The sequence below is a fragment of the Anguilla rostrata genome, chromosome 8 (genome assembly GCF_018555375.3).
Source record: "Anguilla rostrata isolate EN2019 chromosome 8, ASM1855537v3, whole genome shotgun sequence".
Classification (NCBI taxonomy): Eukaryota; Metazoa; Chordata; class Actinopteri; order Anguilliformes; family Anguillidae; genus Anguilla; species Anguilla rostrata.
The window spans coordinates 53,171,072-53,199,061 of NC_057940.1; the positions used below are offsets into that span (position 1 = coordinate 53,171,072).

The 27,990-nt window shown below is 48.4% G+C and overlaps 1 protein-coding gene across 3 annotated transcripts in view; it reads left to right on the plus strand.

Annotated features, from left to right (window-relative positions):
* LOC135262043 (receptor-type tyrosine-protein phosphatase U-like) overlaps nt 1-23,355 on the plus strand; it is a 60,415-nt gene extending 37,060 nt beyond the window's left edge. For 2 of the 3 annotated variants that reach the window (XM_064348828.1, XM_064348830.1), the window contains 14 exons: nt 688-760; nt 2,164-2,240; nt 6,120-6,137; nt 8,771-8,807; nt 9,376-9,473; nt 11,023-11,139; nt 11,684-11,838; nt 12,624-12,759; nt 14,063-14,212; nt 14,717-15,040; nt 16,790-16,915; nt 19,955-20,112; nt 21,898-22,033; nt 22,224-23,355. In XM_064348828.1, the coding sequence (XP_064204898.1) occupies nt 688-760; nt 2,164-2,240; nt 6,120-6,137; nt 8,771-8,807; nt 9,376-9,473; nt 11,023-11,139; nt 11,684-11,838; nt 12,624-12,759; nt 14,063-14,212; nt 14,717-15,040; nt 16,790-16,915; nt 19,955-20,112; nt 21,898-22,033; nt 22,224-22,286 (1,668 nt within the window). In that variant the 3' untranslated portion in view covers nt 22,287-23,355. The remainder of the gene's footprint in view (nt 1-687; nt 761-2,163; nt 2,241-6,119; nt 6,138-8,770; nt 8,808-9,375; nt 9,474-11,022; nt 11,140-11,683; nt 11,839-12,623; nt 12,760-14,062; nt 14,213-14,716; nt 15,041-16,789; nt 16,916-19,954; nt 20,113-21,897; nt 22,034-22,223) is intronic. The other variant, XM_064348829.1, reaches the window with a different exon arrangement.
* The last annotated feature ends 4,635 nt before the right edge of the window (nt 23,356-27,990 follow it).

The following is a 27,990-nucleotide window of genomic DNA, read 5'->3' on the forward strand; positions in this document are numbered from 1 at the left end:
CACACACACACACACCACACAACACACGCACACACACACAGACACACACACACACGCATATACACGCACACACACACACAAAACACGCATACACACAAACACACACACACACACACACACACACAGCACACACACACAGACACACACACACACACAGCACACACACACACACACACACACACACACACAACACGCACATACACACACGCACAGGCACACACACGCACACACACACCACGCACACACACACACACACCACACACACACCACACACACACACACACACGCACACACACACACACACACGCACACACACACGTACACGACACACACTCACACACACGCACACACACACGTTAACCACATCCCAGCAGCGAGCCACACCACCGTTAACCGTCTCCTGAGAGGGCCATAAATCCCGGGCAGAATCGGCGCGCGCGTCGTTCCCCTGTCCCTCCAGCAGGGGGAGGCGGGGGGTTGACTTATTTAAGCTGTTTTGACTGGGGCGGAGATCATTAGATGGCCGGTCTGGGAATGTGGCCAGGACACCTGATATGCAAATCCGCCCATTCGCCACGCAGTATTAATCAGAGACTTGTGCCCGTGAGGAAGGGTGGGGGGGTGGGAGGGGGAGGAGGGGGCGAGGCTTCTCTTCCTCCGCCTGATCCCTCGCTTCTCTGTCTGCAGAGCTTCTTTGAGGGCTGGGACATCGCCAAGAAGAAGGAGAAGCCCAAAGGAAAGCACGGTGGCCTGCTCGGCTGTGAGTCTGCCCCCTCCCCTCCCCCCCCCCTTTTTTTTAAGGCGGCACCGTTCTGCACCCCTTCTTAAGGTGACACTGTCCTTACAACGAGAATCTCACATTAATAATAAAAACTTTTTCTTCAGTCCAAGCTTTTCGGTTGCCATAGCAATACATTTTTTTTTTTTTAAAAGCTTCACTTTTTAAAATAAAAAAATAAAAAATGCCCATGGTGATTTTATTTTTTGTGATTTGTATCAATGGATTTGCAACATTTTAATAAACGCAAACCTATGCAAATCTTGAGAATCTTGCAAATGCAAGGTGAACTCAACTTGCTGTGGGCCCAGTACCCTGGCCTTCTATCTACTGTAAATATGCATCATCTTTTTTAACATATAACGAGAGGTATAGTTGCCAGCATTGTATACGATGCATCACAATGTCTGATATGTGAAATATCTGCCTGCTGTATGTACAGTGTCTCGATAACGTTTTATTTCGATATACAGTCGTCATATTCCGTTTCCCGCAGCGTTGCATAGCGACACGCCGCTCTTGCGCTAGTTTGCCAGACCCCGCTGACCATTAAGGTGTGCGCACTCCCGCCAAAGCTGCGGTGTCACACTTTTCCAGTCGTCAGTCTCGCGGAAAGGCACCTATCGGTGCGGAGTAATCGCTGCTGATTGGCTGCTCCGTGACCGTGAGACTGCGAGGGACGCGGAAAATCCGCTAACTTCCGAACAGCAGCGTTTTTAAGCTCTGAAACGGTGCCGGCGTGGTGCGAATCGAGCGTAGCGGTCCGTTCGCAAGGTACCGACGGCGGGCAGAGCGCGGCACGTGGGTATCAATCACGACCGCGCGGCGACAATGGCGATGATTGAGGTAATAGCCGTGGAGAGGAGTCATTTCTGAGGGAAAAATCCTCTCCCGCAAACCCGTCTTTTTGTGCACTGCGACCGTACTGGCTAAACCGGGGGGGGGGGGGGTGAGTATGAACGGGTGATAATTCGGCTTTGTGACAGCGCTCTCTAACGGGCCTCTCGGGCTGGTATTCTTGGGTAACGCTCTAACGCGAGGGGGTCCTCAATCTCATCCAGAAAGGGCCGGTGTGGGTGCAGGCTTTTGTCTCAACCAAGCAGTAACACACCTAATTCTACTAATCAACCACCAGAGTCTCTACTAACCTCAATTAGTAGAATCTGGTGTGTAACTGCTTGGTTGGAATGAAAGCCTGCACCCAAACCGGCCCTTTCTGGATGAGATTGAGGACCCCCTGCTCTAACGTCTCCCTCGCACCGCTGTCCCACAGCCCTCTCGAACCTCTGACCGCCTCGCTCTCTCTCTCTCTCTCTCTCTCTCTCTCTCTCTCTCTCTCTCTCTCTCTCTCTCTCTCTCTCTCTCTCTCTCTGGCCCTTCCGCAGGTGACCGCCATCGCGTGAAGCTGAACTCCCTGCTCAGCAGCCCCGCGTCCGAGTACGTCAACGCCAACTACATCGACGTGAGTCTCCCGGTTCCCCTGCGTCCGTCCCCGGTCCCCTGCGTCCGTCTCCGCTGCAGTCCGTTGAAAAAAAAAATTAGTCCCCCGTTATGGCTTCCCCTCGATGTTTTTCGTAGATAGTCCTCTCATTGGCTGGCCCGGTGAGCAGCAGCGAGCTCTGTTCTGGGGGCACTGTGACTTTCTGGGAATCCAGTATGAAAACCAGGAACGCATTAACAAAGTGCCTTAGATATGGGCGTCAAGGACAGCGTAGTCCATGGAAGCATTTTCTCTTTGTATAGAGTTTGTTGTAATATTTTTTAGTTTATCTGTCTGTTGATTTATTTGGCATATGCCACTGTGTAGTCGGTTAACATGCTATTTTTTCCTTACAAGGTCAGTGGGGACTGCTTCTTGCTAAATGAACCTACCAGATGTCTAATGTCTCCGTAGTCACCTGTAATGCAGTCTTCAATTGGTCTGTTTTTTCAGGATCGTGGCCATTAATTGGTGGCTAACAGTGTCGCTCATCTGTCATTACATTACATTACACACACTCTTATCCAGAGCGACTTACACATCTATTTTACACAGCATTTATACATCGCATCCATTTGTACAGCTGGATATGTACTGAAGCAATGCAGGTTAGTTACCTTGCACAAAAAACACTTAAAAAAAAATTGCCTTACCTCTCGGGTACAACGGCAGTGTCCTACCTGGGAATCGAACCAATGACCCTTAGGTTACAAGGCCAGCTCTTTACCCACTATGCTGCACTGCCACCCGCGGTGACCGATCCCATCTGCTGGGATGGGGTGGGCGGGACGGGCACACATTCATGGCACTTTAAAATAACAAAAAATTAATGGGCCGACTCACCATTTTTTAAAATCAATGTCACGTTAACTCGAACAGACAGGGTGATAACAATCACCGTTCATGGTATCGTGGTGGCTTTTTAAAAAACTTTTAGCCGCATTTTTAGACGATATGCCTACGCTTAGGCTAGGGGAGGTCCGGTTCAATTGCGAAGCGCGACAGTTGCAGCGAATACATTTTCTCACCCAACAGTTTAAGCACGGGTGTGGAAATGCTTTCACATATGCGCTGTTCTGCTGCCGAACTGACCTGTAAGCACTCTCTATTAAACTCTGTATGAAAAAAAAATAAAAATTGTTTTTTTCACCCACTTAAGTAAATTTATGAACAGTGTTTTTTTTTCTCTCTCTTTTCAAAGTTTGTGCTCATTAAACCAAACCACAGAGCCTACCATTTTGATCATTTATCTCCTGGCTCCAAGTCAGCGTTGGTTTGACTTATATATTGTGTACTCACAGACATTAATAAGCTCTCTTCTTCACAAAAAAAAAAATGCGAAACCACAAATTCATCATAAACTAAAATAAATGGCCTTCCTAAATTGGTTGCTGGTTTAAACATCCATGCAGAGAAAGCTATATTCTTTGAACCAAGAGTGTTTTGTCCTGGAAAAAATTGCAGATATTAATGGTTTATGCAGTTATTTTTTGTTGTTACGATTACACCACACTCCGCACATAGCCTTGGCTACTTCACAACATCAGTCATCGTTTAGACCTACGTTTGGTTGTAGGCTACACAAACCGTTTGTGATTACCTCAAACGTAATATGACTTATTGTAGCGCACAAGTCTACGCTCTTTGTAGTGAAATTTCACTGTTTTTTAATGCATTTCCTTTGTGTAATTAAAAAAAAATGTTATTGCCTACATTTCAGCTTAGTTCTAACATTTTGTGTCCACCATTGCTCTCAAGAGGTGGCTATACTAGCCTAGCAGGAACCGAGGTGGCTGGCTAGCTAAAATGAATTAATTATGACAGTTGCCGAACTGAAACTAGTAACCCGGCAACCAGTTAGAAAAGAAATGTGCTCAAAACTGCAATGGAAAGTAGCCATTAGCTAGGTTCAAATGAATACAAAATGTATATATATAGCTGTACCGCTAACGTAGAGCCCTGTAATGTAGTGCATGTTTATGACCTGATATGACTATGTTGTAAGCAAGATTGTAGGCTAGAACCAGTCAACCTTTAAGGATAGCTAGGAAATAATTTGCTTATGATTACTATGTGTCCTTAGCTAGCCAGCTAGCAAGTACGCATTGGAAGCATTATTATAGTTGTGAAATAAGCAGCTTGTTATAGTTACCTATTTCACAAACATCATATTGAGTTCATATTGAGTTTGACGATAAAGTGCTATTAATTCAATTGGCCTCCCTGAAGAAACCCACTTCACAGAGGCAGCCATATCAGTGGAGTCACTAGATGAATTCTGAGAACTTCTGACCATTCTGAGCCAAGGCGGTGTTTCTCAAGAATGAGCCAAACTTTTTTCTCCGTATGAGAGACATTCAGCGTTCAGTTCCATTGCATTATCATTAGCCAGTAGCTAGCCTATGCAATGATATTCATTCACGACCCTAACTTGTTCAGTGAACACGTAACCAGATCCCTCATAGAAGGATTGATTTGGATATTCTCCACATTTCAATGCATCGACGAAAATATATGGTCCGGTTAATTCCCTGCCTTTCTTCCGTTTCTTTTCGAAAGGACACAGCGTAAACACAGCCTGCTCAACTTTGTCATTTTAATGAAATAAAGACAGATGTATGTGGGTCTGAGGAATCAATTTTCAATGTACATCTCGCATCATCACATCTGGCATGCAGTGATACACTTATGCAGTCAGAGTTCTATCATCTCTGAGTGTGTTTATAACTGATGTTTCTGATGCTCAGGCATCGCTAATGCTGTAGTCATCTTATTAGCCTAGTCTGGTAGCTGTTGAAGAATTTTATTTGAAATCAGAGCCACCTGCTAGTTATGAAGACTACTGCTTCGCCATCAACATTACAGTGATGGGCCTGGGGACGCTACGTACCATGACCTTCAGAATGACGCTTCCAAGTTGTAGATACCATACTTTGATCAAATAGGCCAGTAGCCGAAAATCTGTTGTACATAGCGGCAAGTCTGTTAGAGTAAAAGGGCAATGTTTCACTGAAAAGTCTTATATTGTTTGACCCTATGCCGTGTCACGCACCCTCAAACTTTTTTGGATCCCTTTACTGACCGCAACACGTGATGGGGCCCCAATGTCGGATGACGTGATTGTAGTTACACCATTGGCCTCCAGTAATGACGTCATTCCAGTTGCGGATCACGTTTAGGTCACAATGCCAATACACTAGGTCTGTTAGTACTTGGCATTGTTTATCTACATGCTATGTTCACCAAGCATGGGTGCATGCTCGTATTTGTGGCCTATGTCCCCTCACCCTCTTGCCTGCAATTCTGTTTGTCGAAATTTTTTAGTAAAAAGAAACCTACTGTCCCACTTTCCTGGAACGGGATTCCATAAAGAGTATATCTTCAAAGAACATGAGTTAAGGAAACATGATCTTGTTTTTCAATGTTGAATACAAGTCAAAGTAAATTTACAAATGACTGCTTTCTGCTTTTCTTTAATTGCATTTCATTTACTGTCCCAACTTTTTTGGAATTGGGGTTGTACAAAAGGACAAATTTTGTCCTGGAAGGTCATGGTTTATGATCCCCAGAAAGGGCACTGCTGTTGTTAAGCATATGGTGGCACTTCAATATGACCATTCCTGTGAAAATACAAATTTGGTGCTGTGTGCGATATCAATAATCTCACCCCAGCATGGACACAAGAACACCGAATGTTCCAAAGGTCAAAGGTTAACCGCAAAGCCGTCCATAACCAACGAGTCCCTGTTTCCTTCTGTCTTTAGTGATGACTCTTATTAGATGTTAATCTCTTCCTCTGTTCTATTTTCCTATTTCCTTTACTCCTTCCCTCCTCTCCCACTCCTCCTGTGGACTTTTTAGATTCGGATAAACAGGGAAGTAAGTATTCTACTGCTTTTTCTTCCTTCCTGTCCTCTGTGTACTTCCTCTTTCTCTGTCTCCACTCCTCTCCTCTGCTTGCCTGTGGATACCTCTCCGTTTCTGGGCCTGTCCAACGAGCTTTAATCCGGACTGTGGTATAATCCTGGAGTTAAACTGTACTGCTAAGTATGTTTCGACTTTTATCCAGGTTTTTATCTGGAATAACGTTTGAACTGGAGAGCGTTTTTTAAACTTGAACGAGGTTTAACCTCAAATGTTTTAGATCAAAGTTTATGCAGTGATGCGATTTAGCTAGAAGTGGGGCTATGTTTGAGTGTGTTGTAAACTGAATGAAGTTTGAATTTGGGTTGGGTTTTCATATTTGGTAAGAAATGAATCAGGTGTGTTTTTTTTATTATGGCTGAGAGATTCGGGGGGGACAGCCTGAGGCAGAGCTTGGGGGCAACATCTGGTTGTTCTTTGCCACCTCCTCTTTAATTTTACCATTGCTCCACCGCAATATCCAGTTGGGTGCATTTCTCACACCCACGGGAAGGTATGCATATTGTACGCACGTAATATAATATCTATATAAGGTCACTATTTTTTTTTTAAAAAGGGCTTAAAGCCTACTTTGTGCGAGCTTTGCGCGAACACGAGAGGAGATCAAGGGCGAACCCGGGAATTAAAAACGTAGACCTCCTTTTTTGTCACGTGGGGGCAACATGCGCACGGGCGGAGGAGAGGGGCGGAGGGGAGAGAAGCTGCGAACGCCGTCGAACCGAGGTGTCGGGAGCGAGACAGAAGCTGTAAACGTAAACGAGGGGTCAGGCGTCGCTCCGGCGGCGTCTGAGGCGTTGAGGCGTGGGCCTGGGGTGCGTCCCCCTCGCGGGAGCGTGGAGTGCGTCTGTTTGTGTGCGTGCGTGCGTGCGCGCGCGCGTGCGTGCGTTTCTGTTTCCTTACGTCTCGTCCCAGACTAACGCGGCCCCGCCCGTCGCTGGGAAGGCCTGGTTGCCTTGGCGACACGCCAGCAGCCGGGCGGTGTTCTGCGTAGGCCTCCTGCGGGTCAGAGGATTATGGGATGGAATTTTTTTTGGTGGGATGCCCTGGCACGTCACATGGTCCGTCATTGCTTTTTGAAAGTGAAGGCCGCGTGTAGAATTGTCTGTCCTTTTTTTCTGTTTTTTTTTTTTTTGTTTTCTGGTCTTTTTCGCTTCACGGGGTGACAATAGAGTGGAAGAACGTTTGGAAGCGAACCCAGGCTGAACGTACGGTATGCCCAGAACAACCCAGAAAAAAATGGGGAATGGGGAGGATGTGCCACAGGGCTGTCTCTCCCAGGCCCCTAGCAACAAAAAAAAAGAAGAAAAAAAAATCCCTCTTTCCACAGCTCAGCCTGTGAGACAGAAGTTTCCAGAAACATCCGCACACCTCCGTCAGCCCGATGAACTTTTCTGGGAAAAGGCTTTTTCGGAGTCAAGCTGATCCACAAACGATGTGCAAAATGTGTTTCTGTCCTCAGCAGCGAAGCTAAATGAATGTATCAGACGGGCTGTAACCTGACATTACTGCTTTCCGTTATTGGCATTTAAATTTCAATGCAGTTTTTATGTTTTATTTTTTTAAAGACATTAAATATATCAGACGTTGTTTTTGACCAGAATCATGAATTTTCGAATCTACCTGACATTAATGTGTGCTGGGGAATTTAAATACACGGAGAATTTTAAACGCACAAAGAAAGCATTTATTGAGCAAAATGTGTATGAAACCTTTATTGCCCCTGAATTTGACTGAAATGGGTTTTCTACAATAACCTAAGCATAGCCATAAACATAATAAGATTGGCAATTCAGCATTCAATATTCGGAATGGAAATACTGCATACAAAATATTTTGAAAAGCATATATATTTATCTCGTGAGCACACTACTCAGACAGGTCTACGATACCTTCTGACAGGTCACCTGAAAACTTGCTACTTTCTTTAATTACTTGGCTGAAATTTTATTTATTTTTTTTGTCAGAAACAGCACTTCAGCGCTGTATGCAAATGTGAACCTGCTCTGAACAAAAATAATAGAGCAACAGTAAAAAAAATTTTTTTTTAAAGATCCCCTAGATTGTCTTGATTGAATTGCATGTGACCTGAAATACAACCAGTTTAAGGGCATTGCAGTTCAATAAATGTTTTGTCTCCACCTTCTCAATCTTAATCTTGTGTTCTAATGCTGTTAATGAAATATAATAAAAGAACACAGCTTAAAACATATTTAATGAATCGGGGAATGCCATGGTACTGCATTTATGCAACCTTTAGTTACAGTTTAGGATTGAAGGAATGAAGGAATGGGCATTTGGGAGTGAAGGAATGAAATAATGTAGTTATTTTCCCACCTTTAGTACTTGCGGTGTTTGGTATGCAAGCATAGTACATGGACAGCCCTTCTGTATTAATATGGAGAGTACTGTGTATTTTATATAGTAATGAACTGGAGGGAAACAATCATTTGAAATAAGTTGTTCAGAGTACAACCCAGTTCAGTTGTTAACAGCAGAATAGCGAGTGGGAGTGAGAGAGAAAGAGAGAGATAGAGTGAGAGAGAAAGAGATGACACATTCATGAACATATTGTGCTTCCTTCCTTGTAGGGTTACCAACGCTCCAATCACTTCATTGCTACTCAGGGTAAGTACTTGAGGTGTGTGTGGATGTGTGTGTGTGTGTGTGTGTGTGTGTGTGTGTATGCGTGTGTATGTGTGTGTATGTATGCGTGTGTGTGTGTGTGTGTGTGTGTGTGTGTGTGCATGATCGTGTGTGTTATGCTATGATTTGTGTGTATGGATGTTGTGATCGGTTTGTATGTTGGTGTGTGCATGTGTGTCTTCCGTGTGTCATGTGTGATGATGTGTGTGTGTGTTTGTATGTGTCTGATGTGTGTGTGTTGCGTGTTTGTGTATTGCGCGGGTTGTGTGTGCATGTGTCGTGTTTATCGTGCGGCGTGTGTGTGTGCATGTGTTTGTGTATGTGTCTGTGCGAGCGTGTGTGTGTGAGAGAGGGAGAGAGTGAAAAAGAGAGAGTCTGTTACTGTATTAGGGTGGTCTACTTGATGAGTAGGCTTATGTGCTTATCGATTCCCCCCCTCGGGTAATGAAGCCTCGGTGCTCTGTATCTGTGCATGGCGGTGCTGAGATGATTGCAGCCGCTGGAGGTGACTCGGCCGTAACTCTTCCTCCGCCACCTTCGTCTCCCTCAGGGCCGAGGCCGGACATGCTGTACGACTTCTGGAGGATGGTCTGGCAGGAGAACTGCTACAGCATCGTCATGATCACCAAGCTGGCGGAGGTGGGCAGGGTGAGTCCCCCCGTCGCCTCGCCCCCTGACCTTTGCCCCCTCACCTCTGACCCTCTGAGGGCCAATTCAGTTTGGGGTGATCAGTAGTTTGTTTATTTGGATCCCCATTATTTGCCAGGAAGGTAGCAGCTACTCTTCCTGGGGTCCACACACAACAAAACACATAACATACATAACAAGACGCATAACATATGTAACAAGTCTCGATAAAAACAGACTTGTTTTTATTATTTTACCTTATCGCTGTAGTGGCGGTCCGTCGCCTGATATCGGCTTGATGTGTTGAGGGTTTTTCCCCCCTCTCTTCTTCCAGTATTTCTCACCCCTTATCACATCATCATCCCCCACACCAATCGTCCTTCACCTGTCACCTGGCGACTTGCAATTTTCACCTTCCTGGAACCAATGGCTGTTAGCCAGAAACGATATAAGGCATGACATTGATTCAGGGAAGGGAGGTCTCAGACATGCATCTAAATATGAAGCTTTTTTTTCCTGTCGATGAAATAAAATGGCGTGAAGTGGAATTTAGTTGCTGACCTGACTTGTGCCGTCTCCTCTTCATGCTTGTGCACAAGCCGGTTTATGTGGATGAAATAAATTACAGTTAGCTGTGAATAAACACTGCTTATAGGCAGTAAATTTAGCTGTGCGTCCTCTTTGTAAAGCTAGCAGGGTTAGCTGTGACCGTGCACTGCACTGTATGCGGCAAGAACAGTATCCGCTGTTCAAAAATAGCTGTCGGGTGTAAGTGCATAATATTGTTTAAAGGTGTAGTAAAGAGAGAGAATGCTCTTTAAAGTTCGGGCGGATAACGGTGAGCGTGTCCTGCTTCTCACGCCGCGGCTGTTCGAGAGTGAGAGAACGCGCTGTTTGAGGCCAGAGCGGTCATCTGTGAGTGCGCGTTGTTTAGAGCCGCTGCAGTTCGCATCGAGCGTTCATAGTTAGCATATTCACCCGTCTCCAGCTACCGCCCGCCGCAGCTCCATCAGCCTGGCGCTCCGTGAACTCAATTTACATTTCAGGCTTTTAGCACAAACTCCAGGGCCAGAACAACCGGCTGGCTTTTTTAACAGTACGTGCGATCGATCTTTACCCCGCTGGATATTTACGTACTGGAGTGCCAAAGGTCAAGTTGAGGTCAAGTGCTGTGCTCTGCGGCACCACGGCTGTGCTGTACCTGGGAATGCAACCCACGTATTTTGAATTAAAAGGCCAGTTCCCTAACCAGTATACAGTACATGTGTACGTTGTTTTTTAATGCCACTGCATTTATATGGTCCAGTTCATTTTAATTAATACTTGTAATTGTGCGTTGAATCACTGCTTACTTTGTTTGTTTGGTGCCTCCTTCTCCATCTTATTCTTGCCCGTTTGCTGAACACATGCCTCTGATCTGGTCCCTCCCCTTTGGGTTTTGTTGGGTGGGGTAGTGGTTAGGGAACTGGGCTTGCAAAACCTAGAGGTTGCCGGTTTGATTCCCAGGTGAGAGGCTTGGTGAGTGGGTTTCCAGGGTCAGGAGGTGTAACGCTGTGCTGTCATTGGCCAGATGAAAAGCTGCAAGTACTGGCCGGACGACAGCGAGGTGTACGGCGACATCAAGATCAGCCTGCTGAAGACCGAGACGCTGGCGGAGTACATCGTGCGCTCCTTCAGCCTGGAGGGTGTAGTTACCCCTTCCCCGGTCTTCTCCTCCTCCTCACCCACCTCCGCTTTCCTCACCCTCCACCCTCTTCCTCCTCGCTCCTTCCTTTTCCTCCTTCCCCGTGCTCCTCCTCTTCATCCTCCCCCCACACCTCCTCCTCTTCCCTCCCCTCCACCCCTCTTCCTCCTCCTCCTCCTCCTTCCTTTTCCTCCTTCCCCACGTGCTCCTCCTCTTCATCCTCCTCCCCCTCCACCCCTCCTCCTCCTCCTCCCCTTCCTCTTCCTCCTGCCCTCCTCCCACCACCCCTCTTCCTCCCCCTCCTCCTCCTCCCTCCTCCTCCCCCTCCCTCCTCCCCTCCTCTCTCTTCCTCCTCCCCCCCCCTCCTCCTCCTCCCCCTCCCTCCTTTCCTCCCCCTCCTCGTCCACCACCCCTCTTCCTCCCCCTCTCCTCCTCCTCCTCCACCTCCTCCCCCTTCCCTCCTCCGTTGTTCTCTGCCGGGAGCCGTCGCCGGAGTGACCTGGCTTCGGTGCCTGGCTAACCGCCCGTCCCTGCGTTGTCACGGCAGCGGGGCTTCGCGGGCAAGCACGAGGTGCGGCAGTTCCACTTCACGGCCTGGCCGGAGCACGGCGTCCCCGCCCACGCCACGGGGCTGCTGGCCTTCCTCCGCCGCGTGAAGAACTCCACGCCCGCCGACGCCGGCCCCGTGGTGGTCCACTGCAGGTGAGCCGTCCCCGCCAGCGCGCGGCCAGCCTTCTGCTGCAAAATGGCCGCCGTGCCTCACCCAGGCGGGCGCTGCACACTGGTGGTGGGTGAGGTGAGCTCCCCCTCATCACTGTAAAGCACTTTGAGCATTCGGAAAAGTGCTATATATATTTTTTTTTTTTTTAAATGTAAGGATCTATATTGCCGACTATTTTCTATGGAAAGTAGCTGAGTCGCTAGATGATGTCATACGTTAATTTGCATATGTATGATGTCACCACGTAGTCATTTGCATAATTAAAAAAAAAAACGCATGTTAAAGCCACACACGGCGACAGGCATAGCGTAGGTTTTGTGTCTGCCTGCCCTCCGATGACGTTGGCCCGAGCTGCGTGGTATCTGCTAGATCTGTGGAACATCCACTTCCGTGTAATCACAGCGGCTGATTCTACGTAGGTCCATCATTGCTTTTATAAACATGGGCAACGCCAGAGCACTAGGAAAGGCAGAGGTGACGTCATTCACAAATCGGGGAAAGGTCATTTTTGTTGTTGCTCGACAACGAGAATGGAGGTTGTCAAAGTTGCGAGAAGTCGCCAAATTTGTCGCTAGTCGCTCGATAAGATTTTTAGTCGCTAGGGAAGGTCAAAAAGTCGCTAAATTGGCAACACTGCAAGTGAGTCCTTAGCCATCGTTTTTTCCCATCCGCGGTGCGCCACCCTACCCATAAGGCACCCCTGTCCTCTGCGGACGCCCGTAGGCTGAAGGCTCAAACCCCCCCCCGCCCTTCTCCGTCCATACAGCGCAGGGGCTGGCAGGACAGGCTGCTACATCGTTCTGGACGTGATGCTGGACATGGCGGAGTGCGAGGGCGTGGTCGACATCTACAACTGCGTCAGGACCCTCTGCTCGCGACGCATCAACATGATCCAGACCGAGGTGAGCGGGCGGGCGGGCGAGCGAGCCGGGGAGACAGACGCACATGAGGGAGGGAGGGAGGGAGGGAGGGAGAGAGAGAAAGAGAGAGAGAGAGAGAGGGTAGAGAGAGAGGGAGAGAGAGGGTAGAGAGAAAGAGAGAGAGTGAGAGATAGAGGGAGGGAGAGAGAGAGTGAGAGAGAGAGAGGGAGAGAGAGAGAGAGAGAGAGCAGACACGCACTTTCTTTCACACTGGAAAATAAAAACAAAATTCAAATTAATCGCTCTTGAAATGTGTATGTTTGTGTCTATTTTGCTCGGAATTGAAAGGTTTTTTTCTCTGACATTCAAGTGCGTGGAGCTCATTTTCCGTGCCAAATTGTCTGTACATAAACAGATAGCTCTTTATATGGTAATTTAATTCCTATCTTCCAGTGTTGCTTTATTGGTTTAAATGCTCCAAGCGTACGCTTTAGTGTAGGTGGGTGTTTCATTCAGAAAGAAAGGGAGCATTCAAATTCAAACTCGTCGGCACTTTGGTATGTAAAAACATTTAACAGAAGTGTGCTAATTGCAAGTTTGAAAATAGAGATGCAACATTAAACACATATAGATTCATATTGTATTCACACATACTACCTATCTCGTTTAATGGAAGTGACAAAGAATTATTATTTAAATGAAAAGCAAACGCATTCTAACAAAATATGTTCTCCTGGGAAAACTGAGCAAGCCTCTCTTTTTCTCTCATTCTGGCCTGCATTCCGTGTCACTGTGCGTTAAATTGAAGCGAAATTTCAGTTTCAGTTGAAGTAGGCTTGGCGTTGCAGCGGAGTCTTCTGCCCTGAGTGATGCCCACGAGTGTGTTTCTAAACATCCAAACATTTTATCTGTGAAACTTGTTAAGCTCACTTTTCAGTTCTTTTTCCTGGGATAATTTTTTTAAATCGTGTTTACGACTGGGTCTGCTTGGGTCTTGGGTTTAAGTTTTAAACCACTAAAGATTTTACACAGATAGTAGCTAATAAAGTTTCATTCCAAACACTCGTCGGCTTATACATATTTAAATCTCTGTCTCCATCCCACACTTGTTAGCTTTTACATATTTCAATTTTTACCTTTCTGTCACACTTGTTGGCTTTTGCTAATTTATATCTTTAGCTCCCTATCTTCCTCCTGTGGTCTGTTCTCACTGTTACTTCCATTCCTCCCTGTATTCCTTTCCTCCTCCTCCCCCCCCTCCTCTCCCTCCTCCTCCTGCCTCCTCCTCTGTTCTCACTCCCACGCAATCGCTCCTTATCGCCCTCCATCTGTCCCTGCCCGACAGGAGCAGTATGTTTTTATTCACGACGCCCTGCTGGAGGCCTGTCTGTGTGGGGAGACGTGCGTCCCGCTGTCCGAGTTCGGCCTCATGTACAAGGAGATGCTGATGGTGGAGCCCCAGAGTAACACCTCTCAGCTGCGCGAGGAGTTCCAGGTCAGGGGCGCACACACACACACGCAAACGCACACACACACGCAAACGCACGCACACACATGCGCATGCACACACACACACACGCAAATGCACGCACACACATACTCACACACATGCGCATGCACGTACACACATACTCACACCCGCGCACACACACACACTCACACACACTCTACATTACAGGCATTTAGCAGACACTCTTATCCAGATAGACTTACATTTTACATGCATTATATTTTTTTTTACTTCACATCCATTTATACAGCTCAGGGGTACAATGGCAGTGTCCAACTCGGGAATCATGACCTATGACCTTTAGCTTCCTTACCCATTTTACTACACTGCCACACACACACACACACATCAACACTCTCCCCTCTTTCAATCTTTCCCTCTTTCTTTCCTCCCTCCCTCCCTCCTTTCCCTCTTTCCTCCCTCCTCCCTCCCTCCTTTCCCTCTTTCTTTCCTCCCTCCCTCCATCGTTCCTCTTCTCCCTCCGGTCAGACGCTGAATTCGGTGACCCCCCACCCGGACGTGGAGGAGTGCAGCATCGCCCTGCTCCCGCGTAACCGGGAGAAGAACCGCAGCATGGACGCCCTGCCGCCGGACCGCTCGCTGGCCCTCCTGGTGACCGCCGACGGCGAGGGTGGCGGCGGCGGCGGCTACGTCAACGCCGCGCTGGCCGACAGCTTCCTGCGCCCCGCCGCCTTCGTCGTCACGCCGCACCCGCTGCCCGCCACCACCGCCGACTTCTGGCGGCTCGTCTTCGACTACGGCTGCACCTCCGTGGTCATGCTCAACCAGCTCAACCAATCGAACTCCGCCTGGGTGAGTCGCACGGGGGCGGCCGAGCCAGTCAGAGTCGTCGCGGCTGACCTTCGAACTCCGGTTCGGGACCCCTGCGCCTACCGGAAGGGTCCATGTTGGCCACTTTCACAGCCTGAATTACAGCAAGCTTTAGGAGGTCCTCACTACGTCAGTTGCCTGGTAGTAGTTGATTGGCTCTTGCGCAGTTCGGAATGGCGCATGGCTCAGGAGGAAGAGCGATTGTTGCAGTCGAGGTGCCGGTTCAAACCCCGGCCTGGGGTTGAGTGTCTTGAGCAAGATCTAGCTCGCGATGAGAGGCATCATGTAAAGCGCTTTGTAAGCGAATAAGCGTACTTACCATTACAAGGTCGTCGGCAATCCCACAATCCCCTCGTCCCGATGCGATATGGGGGCTGTAGTTCAGCCGCGTTGAAGAAGCGGTACGGGGGAGACGATGCGGTGTTTTAAAATCAATGATCTCCCCTCCCGATAGCGCGCTTCCTCCCCATCCCCACGGGCCGAGTATCTGAGCTCCGATTTACTACCAGCAGTTCCCTCTCTCCGCTTTTCCCCGCGTCTGTTTCATCTTTGTTTACCCCCCCCCCCCTTTTTAAACGATTTATTTTCGACTTCCGTCAGCACGAGGCCGGGTTGAGGAAGAGTTTCTCCACGTAATAAAAAATTCAGTGTTCAGCCGCCTCTCATAGGTTACTCCTCTACAGTTCGTACATTTGGACATTCTTGGAGTTAAATTAACATTGAGCATTTTACTGTGCAGTACAGAGCCTGATGTAACGATAATGGCCTTTGTGTCTCCAAATCCAACACTCCTTCTGTGAATGCGGCCTCTTATTTCCTTCTGCCGCGTCTCGAGGCTCCATTCTCGTCTTCCTCCGTCCTTCCCTCGGCGTTCATGTATTCTCTCCGTCTCCGTGTTGTCTGCGTTGGCAGACTTGGCCTTGCTCTCTCCTCCTATCTCTCCCTCCCTCCCTCCCTCCCTCTCTCGCCCACCCGTCTGAGCGTGTGTAAATATTTATCTCTCCGCGGCGCTCCGTGTCACCATGGTAATGCCTGTCCGTCTCTCTTGATTAGGCCTCATCCCCACCCTCCCGCTGGTCTCGTCTCTCTCTCGGTGTGTTAATGTCGCCGCCCCCCGCTGTGTTCCCATTGGCCGACGTGGTTGTGCCGCTGCCCCAGCCCTGTTCCCATTGGTTAGCATGGTTGTGGCACAGCCCCAGCTGTGTTCCCATTGGCTGGCGTGGTTGTGCTGCCACCCCAGCTGTGCTCCCATTGGCTGGCGTGGTTGTGCCGCCACCCCAGCTGTGCTCCCATTGGCTGGCGTGATTGTGCCGCCACCCCAGCTGTGCTCCCATTGGCTGGCGTGATTGTGCCGCCACCCCAGCTGTGCTCCCATTGGCTGGCGTGATTGTGCCGCCACCCCAGCTGTGCTCCCATTGGCTGGCGTACAAAGCAATCGGAGACACCTGAGTCATGACTGGCGATTTTGTATGTATGAATAGGGAATTCTGGGAAGGCATAGCCTCTGCACCTCTTATAAATGGCTATGAATCTTTATAAGCATCCATTATTATAACATGTGTCTGTATATGCAGCAAGCCATGTATGTCACTCTGGACGAAGAGGCAGTCTGTATGAATACTTCTCTTTCTTCTCCTGTTCTTCTTCTCTCCTCCTCTGCCATCCCCCCACCCCCCACTGCTTCTCTCTCTCTTCCGTCCACTTCTCTTCACCTCCCCCCTATCCCCGCAGCCGTGCATACAGTACTGGCCAGAGCCAGGACTGCAGCAGCACGGGCCCATGCAGGTGGAGTTCCTGTCCCGGTCGACCGATGATGACATCATCACCCGCCTGTTCCGGGTCAAGAACCTCACCCGGGTAGGTTCCCCCGAGTAGCGTCGGGTTGCGCGGTTGCTTTGGACTTCCAGACTTGTAACCGCAAGGTCGTATGTTCGAGTCCCATCGGGACTGCCCTTAATGAAACCCGTGGCCGTGGAATTGAGTCCGAGCTGCATCTGTAATGGGTGTGATAAAAAGATAACTGGCCGCCAAATGAATGAAAGAAGAATATATTAATAATAATCCCGCCGTCCTGAGCCAGTAGAGCTGCTGCTTTTTTAGCAGTTCTTCCCTTTGCCCGTCTCTTCTGAAGCCAACACCATAAATGATTCAGTTTGTTTCTGAAAACATTCAAAAAATGGTTCTCATCAGGATATCGAGTGTGGACTACTTGTACTAATTACATCTTTTTAAAAAAAGCCTTCATCAGCGTACTGGATGTGGGGTATGAGCGCTCTTCATTCAAAACCTCATTGACATCAAGAGCCGATGGTAAATCTTTCTTCAGAGTTACCTCAGTGGTTGGTCTAAATTAGGCCATTTATCTGAGTCTAGACATACACTGCTATCCAACCAATATATACGCATTGGGGTGATGCTCGTTTGTTTAAATAAAGCCTGCTAATCACAATTTAAAGTCGGTTCTTGGTTGCTAAAAACTACAAGTGCAGTTGTTTTGGAACTTATAAAATGCCTGGCGGAACACTTTTCCTTCCTAGATTCTGGCGGGCGAAATAGTAGTTTACTCATGTTTGCAGACACGACTTTAAATATGAATATCTCGTTGCTAGCGAGCCAGCCAAGTTAGCTAGTTGTGTTGCTAGGCTACAGCCGGTCCTCGAGGAGGAGCCACAAATCACGGATCAGTATGAAAATGGGCAAATCAGATTTAGCCAATCAATCGTTCCAAGTTGTAGCTCTCTGTTGATTTCCCCTGAGAATTAGCTGATAGCCCACCGCATAGCAGTTACTGTCAGTGTCAGCTGCAGTGCTGTGCAGCATTCTCATTGGCTGGCCGGTGGCAATGCGCGTCCGGTCCGTGTGTATTCTCATTGGCTGGCCGCGCTGGACCGGTCACCAGGGGGACGATTTCTGACTTCGAATCGGTGAGGAAAAAGGGTTCAAACATTGCGTTCAAAAAGTAGACGCTGGAATAGGCAGAGCCCTACTCTCAGCTTTTAGGTGGTGGGGAGAAGGAATTAGAACCCCCCCCCCCCCTCACTGAGCAGCTCCCCTCCGAATGACAGCTGGGGCGGTTCGGGACTCTGTGTACCTCTGTGTTGCATTACTTCAGAGTTACCAGAGCCAAACAGAGATGCACTGTCTGCCTCGTTCCACACCACTTGCAGTGCTGCAATCCTCCCCGCCAACCCCCCCCCCACCCCCCCCCCCCAAAAAAAACCACAAAGAAATATAGCCTTACACTGTAGATGTGAAAAACAAAAACCTGCGTGCAGTAAAAAACTAAAATAAATTTATTCCACTTTTTTTGTTCGAGTGCGTTTCCTGCAGACTCCTCCTGCAGGTGTAGTTATCGCGGCCGTGATTGATTTGAACACAAGCGTTTCTCTGTGTGGTTTCCCCTCTCGGGCTGCTTTCAGAAACATTTTGTCCTTCCCCGGCGCAGTGTGCTCAGGAAGCATGTCAGAAAATTTAAATGGGCACGCTAATGTGCGCAGAGAGGCGGCGGAACGCCCCCAGAATGTGTGTCGGAAGGCAGAGAAATGACAGCCCCATTACCGCTCACACCGCCCCGATCTCTGAATAGAACAGCGTGTGTGTGTGTGTGTGTGTTTGAGTGTGTGTGTGGTGTGTGTGTGAGTGTGTCTGAGTGCGTGTGTGGTGTGTGTGAGTGTGTCTGAGTGCGTGTGCGGTGTGTGTTTGAGTGTGTGTGTGGTGTGTGTGCGTGTGTGTGTGTGTGTGTGTGAGTGTGGTGTGTGTGCGTGTGTGTGTCTGAGTGCGTGTGTGTGTGCGACTGTGTTTGTGTGTGTGCATGTGTGGTGTATGTGTGTGTGTGTGTGTGTGTGTGTGTGTGTGTGTGATATGTGTGCATGTGTGGTCTGTGTGTAGGTGTGTGTGTGTGTGTGTGTGAGTGTGGTGTGTGGTGTGTGTGCGTATGTGTGTCTGAGTGCGTGTGTGTGAGTGTGTGTGTGTGAGTGTGTCTGAGTGCGTGTGTGGTGTGTGTGAGTGTGTCTGAGTGTGTGTGTGGTGTGTGTGTCTGAGTGCGTGTGTGGTGTGTGTGCGTGTGTGTGTGAGTGTGTCTGAGTGCGTGTGAGTCTGAGTGCGTGTGTGGTGTGTGTGTGTGTGGTATGTGTGCGACTGTGTGAGCGTGTGTTTGTGTGTGCGTCTGAGTGCGTGTGTGGTATGTGTGTGTGCGTGTGTGTGTCTGAGTGCGTGTGTGGTGTGTGTGCGTGTGTGGTCTGTGTGTAGGTGTGGTGTGTGCATGTTTGTGTGTGCGACTGTGTGTGTGTGTGCGTGCGTGTGTGCATTTGTGTGTACGTGTGTGTGTGTGTGCATGTGTGTGTGAATGTGCGTACAGTTTGCATCATGTGCATTATTCTGTGTGTGTGTGTGCACGAATGTGTGTACAGCATGTGCATTGTTCTGTGTATCTGTGTGGGTGCATATACATTTGTGTGTGCATGAATGTGTGTACATGCATTTTATTGTTTGCGTCTGTGCACTTATCTGCCTGCTGTATCCACACATAACCTGACCTCTGCCCTTTATCCTCTAACCTCCTCTCCAGTCTACCCAGAGAAAATCTATATATGAGTTTCAATAAGCCACCAGACTCTACTTCAGCTTCAATCCCCTGTCATGCCATTGTTGAAGGCAGCTGCTTTTGAATATTCATAAAGCAATAAGACAGAAATATATCTCTGTAGTTCTAATTAAAATCTCCAGGCATATGTTTAATATCATTCCAACAGCTATTCACTGAGAGCCACGACATGTTGAAGGCTCGCCTGCCCGTGAAAATAAAAAGGACGATTGGCAATGAAGGAACTCTTTACGCAGAGACAGGAAGGACGGGGTCTCGCAGGCCTCTCTGGTGATTGACTGTCTCTCCGGCAGCCTCAGGAGGGCCAGCTCTTGGTGCGGCAGTTCCAGTTCCTGCGCTGGTCGGCCTACCGCGACGTTCCCGACTCCAGGAAGGCCTTCCTGAGCCTGCTGGCGCACGTGCAGACCTGGCAGAGGGAGAGCGGGGAGGGACGCATGGTGGTGCACTGCCTGTGAGTGCTGAGCCCCCGGACACACACACACGCGCGCGCGCGCGCACACACACACACACACACACACGCACGCACACACACACACACACACACACACACACACACACACACACACACACACACACACACATGCGCACACATACTCAAACACACACACACACGCGTGCACACACACACACACATACACACACGGCAGCTACAGCTGGAAAAAAATCTGTCAAAATCCAGCAATCCCAGAAACGTTATCTCCACAAAACACCACGCATATGCTATATCACCAAGCCAATCCCCATCTTCCATATGGAAACCGTCAGCCAATCCTCTAATCCCGCATTCATATTTTTAGCCAATCTCTACTTCCCATGCTGACATCTCTTATATTCCTTCCCAAACTGAAATGTATTGAAAATGTTCCCAAAAAAGTCCCCACAAAGTTTGCTTGTTTATGTGTTATGTACTGTGTGAATGTACATTTATGTGTCTGCTATTCTGTGCTGCCAGATACCCCTTTCACACAGAAAACTTGGGGTTGACACGATATTAAATACAGGTTTAACGTGCGTTTGACCCACTCAGATTATGGGTACTTTTTAATGCTAATACAGCTTGGTAGCCATAGCCAGCTGGCTAGCAAGTACAATGTAGTTTGCCATTATGCTGGCTTAACCCAGTATGTTGACTCCTGAACTGATAACCCAATGATGTGCTCCAAATCTAGCAAATGTTTTGTAAAACCTTCTAAATACATTAAAAAAATGTTTTTTATTTGGCTCTGTACTCCACCATTTTATATTTCCAATCAAACAATTCACGTGTGTTTAAGATTCTATGGCGATTAATCATTAAATCTTATTAAACCCTTTATTTAGCCTTTAGTGTTTTTTAGTTTAGATATTTGTTTAATAGATTCTATTTTATCAAACCTCGTCCGCCTCTAAGAACGTACGCAAGTTATGTCATTGGTTATTGTTTTAATATTTAATATTCACAATCATGATTTAATTCATTTTATGAGACTGATTATACTTTTGCGCCATTTGATCGTCACACGAGGTAATATTTTCATACCTCGTGCATTCCGTGGTTCCTGCTTGTGAAGATAAACGGACGGGTGATCATTATTTATCCTCACTGTTCTACGATTCGTGGAGGTGTTGTCCCCTGATCCCCTGTTCACCTGACCCAAATCCAGCTGAACATGCGTTTCGTATGCTGAATAAAACCACAAGCGACTAGCCTCCGGAAAAAGCAGGAGCTGGAGACGCCTGCAGTACAGGCCTGGCAGAGCATCACCAGAGGTGATACTCAGCACCCGGTGATGTCTGTGGGTCACAGAATACAAGCAGGGGTGTAGCACAAAATTCTGGGCCCCTTCCTCTCTTGATCCATGTCTCTCACGCATCACTCCAGGCTTTTCGAGGGCCCTGGGTAGTCAGTCCCACTTTTCCCCCCCGCTACGACGCCCCTGCATACAAGCAGTCATTGCATGCAAAGGACGTGTGACAAAGTGCTAAATGTGGCTAAGCATTATGGTGCCCGGAAATAGGGGGGCCATGCGTAAGCAGTGCTGTCATTTCTACACGGCGAAACCAAAGTGTATAAAAATACCCTTAAATAAAAGCTGCGAATGTGCACTTCATCATAACACACATGAATTGTTTTGTTGCAACTGTAATATTGTGGAGTACATAGCCAAACAAAGGGGAATAAAAGCCTTTGCGTCCCAAACATTATGGAGCTCGCTGTATATTTAAACGTGCACTCTCTCACTCCTCCCCCCCGCAGTAACGGTGGGGGCCGCAGCGGGACGTTCTGCGCCTGCGTCATGGTGCTGGAGATGCTGAGGCATCAGAAGATGGTGGACGTCTTCTACGCCGTAAAGACACTGCGCAACTCCAAGCCCAACATGGTGGAGACTCTGGTGCGTGGCCGGGGGGGGGGTTGCGGTTCGTGTACGATAGAGGCTCAGGCACACACACACACACACATCGTGCCAGCAATGCCAACCAAGCATTAGTGTTACCATGGTTTTCGTTGCCGTGGCTGCTGATTTGAATTGATTTGAATTTCGTTGACTCGTAACTGATGGCGGTCGGCTGTGTCTCCCGTAGGAGCAGTACCGGTTCTGCTACGACCTGGCGCTGGAGTACGTGGAGGGCCTTGAGGAGAGATAGCAGCTGCTCACTCCGACCAACACCTAACCCCCCCCCCCCTCCGGCCCCAAACAGAACGAACTCTGCGTCCAATCGTCCGGCTTCTCGCTTCTCGGCGTGGTTCCCTTGTCCGGATCAACGGGATTTCGCGATGTCTAAGGCTGCAAAGAAAAAAAACGAAAACAAGGTCACACCGTTAAACTTTAATGTGCGCCCTTCGCTGTATTTCTTTTCTGTGTGTGTGTGTGTGTGTGTGTGTCAGTTTTAACGACCTTGGCTTGTTTTTCGTGCTTACTGTTTTTCTTTCACCCCCCCGACCGTGGTGTGGGGTACAAACGGAATGAGGACTGCCTACTTCCAGGTGCTTCTCTGAGCGTCTGACCAACCGGGCAGCACGTGAGGACTTCTCTGCGGCTCGAGGACCAGGCCCTTTGACTCGAAACGCCTTAGAGACAGAACATTCTGCCAAGGACGTTGCAGCGTTGTAAAAAAGCGCAGAAGATCGGGAGGAACGGCCCCGCTGGCCGCATCGTACCCGCGTCTGAATCCCGCTTAACGAGTTTCAAAAAAAAAAAAGTGTCTCTATGCTGGAGCCACGGATTTGTTCGCTTGGCATGGAACGTTCCGAATTTCCCCCCAGGGTTCCGCGGACCAGACTTACGTCCCCTCGGAGAACCCTTGGGGTTCTGCACGCTCGTCAGAACAGAACCCATCTCTACCCGTTCGTTCCCGAGGGTTCCTCTCTCTCTCTCTCTCTCTCTCTCTCGCTCGCTCTCCGCTCGCTCTCCGCTCGCTTGCTTTATGTGCAGAAGGCTTTGTTCGCTCGTGTCCGCTGGTGTTCTTGGTGTCCCGCGCGTGCGGTAAAAGAGGGGAACAGTGCTGGAGAATCGTCGCGGCTCGCCGAGGCAGCTCTGCAGACCAAGCCCGGGAAAGGAGGCATTGCCATGGAAACAAGGTCAAAATATTCGCAGAATGACAGGTTTTTTTTTTTAGTTTTTTTTTTTTACATTTATATGTATTCCTTGTTTTTTTCTGGATGTTGTGTCGACTCTTCAGAAAAGTTGCATTAAAAAAAAAGTTGATAATGCTGTGATGCTTTTCGAATGGAATTTCGTTTTTTCGGACGATGTTCTGTGCTTTTCATGATTCCCTCGGTTTTGCCCTCCCTTCCCCCTACTCCAGTACACCGCCTCTTTGCTATGCCCTCCACTGCTCGACGCGTAACTACGACAGTAAAAAGTTCAGCGTTAAACCGCTTCTCAACGAGTACTTGTGGTCCCAGTTGGACTCATATGTACTCTGTCTGGAGTTGAATTAACACTGTCTGGAGTTGAATTAACATGGTCTGGAGTTGAATTAACACTGGACATTTTACCGTAGTGCAGTCGACTCCGTCCTCCCCCGCGCCTCCACACCCATCGGCGAATCCCCTCTGCCGATCTCGCCCGCGCTAGTCATGTGACTGCCTACCTCCGCCGTGCCCGCTGGTGCTAGTCACGTGACCGCGACCAGCCTCTGTGTCCGTGCTCGCCCGCGAAAGCCGTTTCGACCGCATGTAGCGGGGCTGGGCCGCCGCCAGCTTTTTTGTGAACCACTGCGCTAGCAGCGGTTAGCCTCCTGAACGGACGGCCATTGGCATCCCAGCCAAAGGGGCTCCATCGCACGTGGTTTTTTTATATTAGTGGGACGGGACTCCCCCTCCCTAACCCTAACCCTAACCCCGAACCCCCCCCCCCGCCTCCCCCAGCTAAAGCCCCAGATCCCCAGCCAATGAAGTGATCGTTACCCCCTGTTGCTCCTTCTCGTTGACGCTCACCTGCCAGTCTTGCGTGTTTGATCTCTGCTACACGCCACGCCCGACCGTGCTTCGCCTGTGACCCCGCCCACTTCTCCCCCCCCCCCCCCCCCCCCCCCCCCCCGCGGAAACGCCGTCGCTCGCTCTGATTGGCCGCGGCGAGTTTCGGGCTGAACCCGGCCGGCGAGGACACGTGGGGCTTTCCTTCGCCCCCCCAAAAAAGAGCGGGTCCTCCTCTCTGCCTTTGAAGAGACCAGCTGTGTTCACACCTGAAGAGAGAGTGTGTGTGTGTGCTGTAATGGTGCCTGGCCTATTGCAGTGTGTCTGTATTAGACGATGCTGAGAGGGAGAGAGAGGGTGTCCGTTCTCAAGTGGGGGAAAAAAAAAATAAAATAAAAATCATTCTTACTGTGAAAGAGGTGCCTGCGGACGCGTCTTAAATTTTTTGTATTCGTGCAAGTCATTGTGGGGTCTCCTTTGTCTAATTCATTTTTATTAAATTTCCTTTATTGCAAGAGATATAAGTACCAGCTCCCCCAACCCCTACTTTGTTCTCTGTTTTTCTCTCTCTCCCTCTCCGTCTTACCTCTTTTCACTTTCTCTCTCTACCTCTCCACCGACTTCCCCTTTTGCCTGTCACTCATTCCCCCCATCCCCAATTTCCAATTTGAATAAGTTTGTCCTCCCGTTAAGTCCATTTTCTGTCTCACTCCCTCCCCTCTCTGCTTTACACTCTCTACCTCACCGGTCTACTTCCTCTCTTAATGCCCCCCCACCTGCCCCCCCGCCCCCCGCCCCTCCATTCCCACCCCCTTGTCAGCTGTGTGGGATCAAAGGGCTGTATCTGCCAGTGTGGTGACGCGTTTCGGGTTTTTCGACGCCGCTGACGCTGGATGGGGATCTGTGGGCTTTGGCCCGTTGTCACAGGAGGAGCGCTCATTCGGATCCGCCACAGCACCCCCACGGGGTGTCACCGCCGAGGTCTTCTCTCCCCGCCTCAAATAAACCAACAAAAATGGGCTCAAAAATAAAATAAACAACCGAAAAAAATAATAAATAAATCACAGCACCAGTGAGGCAAAAAAAAAAAAAAACTCCCCTGTAACACTCACAGTGGTGGTTTTGTTATGGAACCCCAGGTCCCTAGTGTCCTGGATCTGGCTAATGCAGCACAAGGCATAAGGTAATAATAGTTCCCCTGCTTTCACAGAATATACGCTTTTCCCACCCTGTGATATTAAAATCCAGATGTCTTGACGAGTGATCATTCGCGTTCATTCTTCACAGCTTTTTGTGTTAATATGTCCTTAACCTACTGTATATAATGCCTTTACTGCAGCGGGGCTGATTTTTTGTCAGGTTACGGTTGGAATATAATGAAGCGTGCAATTAAAATAATTACCGCTTGTTATGAGGGATTGATTTCTCCCGCGATGCGCGGGCTATTGTTTCCCCTTAATCTCACACGACGAGCCTCGCAAGACGTTTTCTCCCCCCTCCGCGTGTTTTGGCCCCGGACGTCTTTCCCGGCGCATGTTCTCGAGCTGGCACGTAGCGATTCAGCGGGTTATTATGAAACGTTTTCACCGCGTTTCCCCCGCTGGGCCTTCGAGCCGTGCGATGAGAGGCTGTCGAACGGCGAGCAGAGCCAGCCGGGGAGCAAAATCGAGGGTTTTTTTGGAGACTTACTTTGCACTTTGCTGCAGATTGTAATTATCATCTTGTTAATGACATGCACTTCTGGTTTAATCATATGATGGCACTTAAAACTGTCGAATAAAGTGAACATATTCAAATGCTAGTACGTTACATCGTATTTTTTTATAGTGTACATATTATTGCCTCACATTGGAGAGAAATAGAACTCAACCACAATTTGCTGAAAGACAATTTAAGTGATGCGTGTCCATCATTGTTCGTATACTCTAAAGGTAATTTGCAATGTACGGCCAGTGTCGCCTGCTGAGCACAAATTGGGCGGGCACAGAACATTTAATCAAACATTTTTTTGATTGATCTACACGATTAACGAGCTCTGTCGGTATGCTGTCCAAAACAACGGACCGACCACTCGGAAATTTCCAGAATATGTCACCAACGCTGGAGCCAATGAAATGGATTGTATGCATTCAACCCTTTCCTTGATGAGAGCAGTGTCTTGGAAGAGTGTAAATTCCACCTATAAGCATTTATTACGCACAGCCCAGGGAAGAAATTGAGGGAACCGCAAAAAAAAAAAGATAGAAGTAATGAGGTAACCCCATTGATTAGGACAGCACAACCCCCACCAACCACCTCAAGCTCTTCGGTCTAATTAAAAGTATTCTGTGAACATTCCCCACGTCTCCTCCTTTAGTTCCTCATTTACCCCGCAGTCTGTCGGGTCAAAAAAAAAGTAATGAGATTTAGACAATGGTTTTCCCTTAAAGTCTTTCAGCTCTGATTGATTGCAGGTTCGTTTCTTTAGTGAAGCAGAAAAAATTCCAGCTCAAACATCCATCCATCCATTATGTATACCCGCTTATCCTGGGCAGGGTCGTGGGGGGTGCTGGAGCCTATCCCAGCATGCATTGGGCATGAGGCCGCCAATCTATCGCAGGGCACACATACCATTCACTCACACACACACTCACACCTATGGGCAATTTAGAGTCTCCAATCGGCCTACCTGGTAAAATCAGATACTTTTTTTTCTTGGATTTTGATTAAAAAAACATACTTTAACCTCTCCTCATAGAGATATCGCTCAATCTTGCTGCAATTTTGGGTGCTCCTTTGGATCATTGTCTTCAGTAGTCTTTGAAAGGTAATTGCTAGGTCTAACAATATGACTGCAATGAACCAACGAATTTGGCAGTGAAGGCACCCTAATGAAAGAGTGACTATAACAGTATCTCTGCAACACTTTTGTTTATTGGCACCAAACTTGAGACACATGCTTACCACGAGGCCTACAGGACATGGACCAGGTTTTTGTGAAATCTGGCCTCTTGAGGGCGCTCTGTCGCTGTTGCCGTTGCCGTTGCCGTTGCCGTTGCCGTTGCCGTTGCCGTTGCCTAGTGTTGCTGTTGCTGTTGCTGTTGCTGTTGCTGTAGCTGTTGATGTAGCTGTTCCTGTTGATGTAGTTGTTGATGTAGCCATTGCTGTAGCTGTTGCTGTAGCTGTCCCTGTAGTGGTAGCGTTGCTGTCTCTGGTTACCGTGCGCATCTGTCGAATCCTGGTCTCACTGCAGGCGGTGCAGATAAAAGTTTAGAATTAATCACATAACCGCCCACAGTTGCGGCTGCCGGCCGGCTAAACCACTCCCCCCACCTCTCCGCCTGCAGCCGGCACCACAACCACGCGGCCCCCTCACCATATGTTATAATGCTAATAATAAATGTAATAAGAGTTTCGCCCATATTATGTCCCTGGCCTAGGGTTAGGAATGTAACATGATAGGTCCCCACCAAGTCGCCAGACGAACCCAGCTGATACTGTTTTTAACTTGTCACATTAATATTATATTATTTATTTTCCTCAATATAAATGATTTTAACACAGAATAAAAGTGGCTTCGGGATTAACCAACTCCAACATAACTAATAAAAATCATGCCTAGAAGTGAAAGAGACTAAACTAATGAATACAAAAAATTAACGGACAACTCAACCTAACAACACTCAAAGTGAACAGGAGAAAATAAGTTAACAAAAAGGACGGTTCACCCCTATGCTTTGGCCATGACAATGGGGACAAAAACAGGGAACGTGCAGCATATTGTTGGCTATTTCTTCGTATATTTATCTATGTATTGTTTGATTTATGTATTTGACATGTGCTTCCAAGTCAAAACGGCACATTAACTACAATCGCAGGGTCAAGGCCTACTTGAAGGGTTTGGTCACATACTGTACACATTACATTTCATTACAGGCGTTTAGCAGACGC